The 4860-nt window shown below is 36.5% G+C and overlaps 1 protein-coding gene across 1 annotated transcript in view; it reads left to right on the top strand.

Moving 5' to 3' along the window:
* Positions 1-4860, top strand: part of KIAA1109 (KIAA1109 ortholog) — a 340787-nt gene that overhangs the window by 169251 nt on the left and 166676 nt on the right. The window contains exons 30-32 of the mRNA XM_006866287.1: positions 1066-1212; positions 1619-1746; positions 2196-2395. Coding sequence (XP_006866349.1) covers positions 1066-1212; positions 1619-1746; positions 2196-2395 — 475 coding nt within the window. The remainder of the gene's footprint in view (positions 1-1065; positions 1213-1618; positions 1747-2195; positions 2396-4860) is intronic.

The raw sequence follows: 4860 nt of genomic DNA, 5'->3' as shown, positions 1-4860 counted from the left end.
CAGAAACCCTATATAGGGTTGCTATGGATCAGAACTGACTCTACAGCACTTAACAACAACAACATACTTCAGACATATTATTAGGAGGGACTGATCCCGGGTGATGAACATCATGCTTGGTAAAGTGAAGGGTCAGCGAAATAAAGGAAGACCCCAACAGGAGGGATTGGCACAGTGGTAGTAGCAATGGGCTCAATGTAACAGGAATGTGAGGATGGCGCAGGTCCAGACAATGTTTTGTTCTGTTGTGCATAGGGTCATTATGAGTCAGAACTGAATTGTTTAAACAGTAGTTTAATTTTAAGCCTTTCCTAAGAACTTTGACTTTTAAGTGAATGAATACTCTAAACAATCCTAAAGTATTCTAAATAGCTACATTAGGATCTTCTAAGAAAGCAAAGATGTTTATTATTTTTGACTTTCCTCTTTGATTTGTTGAGTTATATCCTCATACTTTTGAGCTGATCTCTTTTTCACCGCAGTGATTTGATTCACTGCTTAGTGTGTGATCCTCCACTTATGCTTTGGTTTTAGCCAAGAGTCTGTTTTAGCAGTTGTTATCTTGATGTCCTTTGGTAATTCTCCATGTGTCTCAAAAATGTATCAGAATCATACTTGACAGAGGATTGGTAAAAAGTATGGTTGATAGATTTTTTAATGACATTGAGTCAAAATATGTTAATACTCCATGTAAGAGATAGTTAATGGAAGTACAAAGAAAAAGGAATTTGAAAATATTCCAATTATCAAGAAGCCAATTTCCAGAAACCAAGTCTGACCTCAAATACAGATTTTTAGAAAAAATGCCTATAATTATTACTATTACCATTTTTGCTACCAGTTTCTCTGTAGGCTGTAATACTCTTTCTCAGCCCTGAAACCACCAGAGTATTTCCTAGCTTTTCAAAGGTCTGGTTTGCACTCTAAGATTGGAGGTGCAATCCAGATGGCAGCTGGGGCATACCTTTGCTTAGAGGTACACAATGAGCAACTAAGTTGCAGCGGCAGATGATGTGGAATAATGAAACATCTGTAAAAAATTAATTCCACTTTGAATCTTTTTAGTTATCTTCCAAACAAGATGTTAGAGGAATGAAAACAGAGCACCCTACTATAGGAACTACTAACCAAGGACAAGCACAAACAAATCTTACAGTGAAGCAAGATAATGTAACGATTAAAGGCCTTCAGGCAAATGTTAGCATACCAAAGGTAACAATTTAATTTTCTTTTACTTTAAAAGGAAAACTAGTTTGGTGGGTTTATCCTCTGCATTTTCTAAACTGAATTATGGTAGAATCGTTTGTAATACTAAAAATTTGTTTTGTTTTCCCTAGATGATCTAATGTTAAACAGAACATTTAGTAATTATATTTAGCATAATGTTCCATAGTAATTTAGTAAGCATCTTAATTATGATTATTTTATGAGAATCTATATAAACTTTGTCTTCACTGCTTTCAGACACATAGGTATATTTCTAATAGTGAGTTTTTTCACGTCATTTTCATATATCTTATGTAAAAGTGTTAACCTTTTGCATTTTCAGCCCTTACATTTGTGACATTCATATTATGTGTTATTTCGCCTCTGACATTTGTGACATTTTTTCTGTTAGGTAAATTTATGTTTGTTACAAGCTTCAGTGGAAGAATCTCCAACTACAGCTCCTAGTAGAAATGTGACTCATGTTTCCCTAGTAGCATTGTGCTTTGATAGAATTGCTACACAACTTCGTATGAATAGGTAAGAAACATTACTTTCTGTCATGGTTATCTTGCTGGCTGAAAAAGCAAATCTTGAGTATTTTCTTAATATATTTCTGTAAATTAATGTTAGAACTTAGTAGTGGTATTGGAATTTTAAATCTCACTTTATAGACTAGTAGATCAGGTTTCAGCGGTTCCATGGGAGAAAGATGAGGCGGTCTGCTCCCGTAAAGATTTACAGCTTGGAAACCCTGTGTAGAGTCACTATGAGTCGGAACCGACTCAACGGTACTTAACAACAACAACAACAACAAATGTTGTTTTTATTCTTAATATTTTTCTTTAACATTGAAAAAATTGTTACTAATGTTGATTTATTGGCAATAGATACATTTTCTTCATGAAAAGTAAACCAGTTTATCAGTTAGTGTTTTCATTAAGTTATGTGAATGTTATACATCATATTCTTTTTCATCTTTCATAAAGAGGTGTGGTTGAAGAGACTTCAAACAATGCAGAACCTGGTAGAACACCAAATTTTGATAGGTATGTCCATGCCACTAAGATGCAGCCTCAGTCATCTGGCTCTCTGAGATCAAATGCTGGAGCAGAAAAAGGCAAAGAAATTGCAGCCAAGTTAAATATTCATCGAGTTCATGGACAACTTAGGGGTCTTGATACAACAGGTAGGATTCTATAAAAGATATGTTCTTCTTTGACATGGAAAATTTATGAAGATTTTGCGAAGAAAAGATTGTTTTCCTTTGAATATTGCCACATTTGAATATTTTTTAAGAAAAATAAATGTATTTCTCTCTATATTGAACATGTTATTTACCTCCTTATTTACTCATATTTTACACAAAATAGAAGGTACATTTTGGTAAGAAAGAAAATGATATGGCCCATATTAGGAATTTCTTCTGTCTCTCAGCTGTTTTTTCATTCTTTTCTTTTTTTAAAAGTTATATTTGTTTATTCATTATAAGACCAACACTCTACAGGGTTACTATGAGTCAGGATCAATTCAACAGTACTTAGCAACAATAGAGAAAACATGATCTTGATAATCTTTCTTATTGCAAAAACTGGCACTAGCCATCCCTCCCACAGCTCTCACTGTTCAACTGGGTTCAGTAATTCTTTTCAGTGTTCACGTAGAATTCAGATGTCGTGCTCACAGTTGCAGGGTTTATGAGGAAAGTTAACAGGTTACAGTGCAGGATCAGAAAATGCTCAGGATATAGTTGTTCCAGTAAGGACAGGTCTTCACAGACATGCCCATAAGCAGACCTTTCTCTCTGCCTGACCAATGTTATAAAACTCTTTTAGGGTTGCTAATAAATGCCCACAGGACATATCACTCCACCATAATCCTCAGTCTGAAGATTGTGAATCTGTAAACATAACTCCCCCAGTTAAGGGCCTGGAGGCACCCCACTCTGCAAGCTTTACCTTCTCTGGTAAATGAATTGTTGTTAAGTGCCCTAGAGTGGATTCCAACTCATAGGAACCCTATGTAATTTCTGAGGAGCAGCTGGTGAGTTTGAACCTCTGGCCTTGCAGTTCAAACTGACCTTTTGGTCCAGTGCTTATCCTACAGCACCACACCAGGACTCATTTCCTTAAAATTACGCTCATGCTCGGGTTGTTGATTCTGCTGCTGCTGATCCTTTGCCACTCCTCTAATGTCACAGCTTTCTGCCACTGGGTCAAGAATGTTCAGTGTGCTGAGATCTGTAGTTCCAAAGGGTGTGCTCCGCTCCTGCCTCTTCTTCTTCCACAGCAGTGTGATAGTCTCACTCCTGTGTTTCTGAGATGGCTCATTTTATACCCATGGTAGACTTTCAAGTTTTTACAATTATATTTACCTCTGTTAACATCCACAGCTGAATCATAACATGCTGTCAGTATCTTCTCCCACCTTCTTACCCACACCCATCAAGAAAAGAGTTGTTTGGTGGGAGTTAGAAAGACTAAGACTAGAAGAGACATGTTAAAAATAAGCACTGCTCCATAATTACTATTTTGTTATTTTTAAAACATTATTAAAGAGAATTAATTGTAATATTAATCTAAGCCAGTCAAGTCTTTAAAATACAGAATCAGCAATTAAAGTGATTAGTAAAGACATTCCTCTCCAAGTCATTGGTGAAGTAAAAGAAGAGACTCTTTCAATATTTTTTACTCTATTTGTTGTTCTCACTTAGAAACTTGAATGAACTCAGTCAGAGATCCAATTCAGAAAAAATTAAGTTTGTTAGTCCTATTTAAGATGATTGGCTTACTAGAATCTATGTGTACAACAGGTGACTCAGTGCTTGTTGTGTAACACGTGCCCCATTAGTTGCTGAATTAATGGCTCACTTAAATCTGCTCATTGAGTTTTACAATTTGGAGGTTTTATATCTTTGGGTCTGTGCAACTGCAGTGACTTTCTCAAGGCTTATTTCACCATCTTTGTGTTTGAAGCCAAAATATCTGACTTGAGGATTCCAAGTGAAGACTTTCATGACTTCTTCAGACCTACCTTTAGCCCTATACCAAACTAATGAACCCTTGTCCTCTGTCTCATAGCAACCCTGTAGGGCAGAGGAGAATAACTGCAAGAGTTTCTGAGGCTATAAATCTGAACAGAAGCAGACTCTCATTTTCCTCCTGCGGAACAGCTGGTGGACTTGATTTGCCAGTGTATTGGTTAGCAGCCTAAAGCTTAATTTACTGTACCACGAGGGCTCTAAAGTTTGTGCAAAAATACAATGACTTGAGTATAAAAAGAATTTTCTCAGCTCTGCAATTTTCACCAGTAATCAGTGTGCATTTAGATGTTATGCTGACCATAAGCAGTACCTTGTGTGTATAATAATGAAAGTCACTTCATTAAGAAACAACTCTCTTCAAAGATAAACTCATTGTAATTCCAAGGTACACATTTGTGTAAAAAGGGAGAAAAAAGCAAGAAATAGAAATGCCTTTGCTTGTATATATGGAAGACATCTATCTGTGAAAGTTGTTGTTGTTGTCAGGTGCCATCGAGTCAGAACCGACTCATAGTGACCCCATGCACAGCAGAACAAAACAATGTCCGATCCTGGGCCAACCTCACTACCGCTGCCACACTTGAGTCCATCAATGATGCCACTTGGCTGAT

This window comes from Chrysochloris asiatica, unplaced genomic scaffold (assembly GCF_000296735.1).
Source record: "Chrysochloris asiatica unplaced genomic scaffold, ChrAsi1.0 scaffold00088, whole genome shotgun sequence".
Taxonomy (NCBI): Eukaryota; Metazoa; Chordata; class Mammalia; order Afrosoricida; family Chrysochloridae; genus Chrysochloris; species Chrysochloris asiatica.
This window is presented reverse-complemented; position numbering and strand designations above follow the sequence as displayed.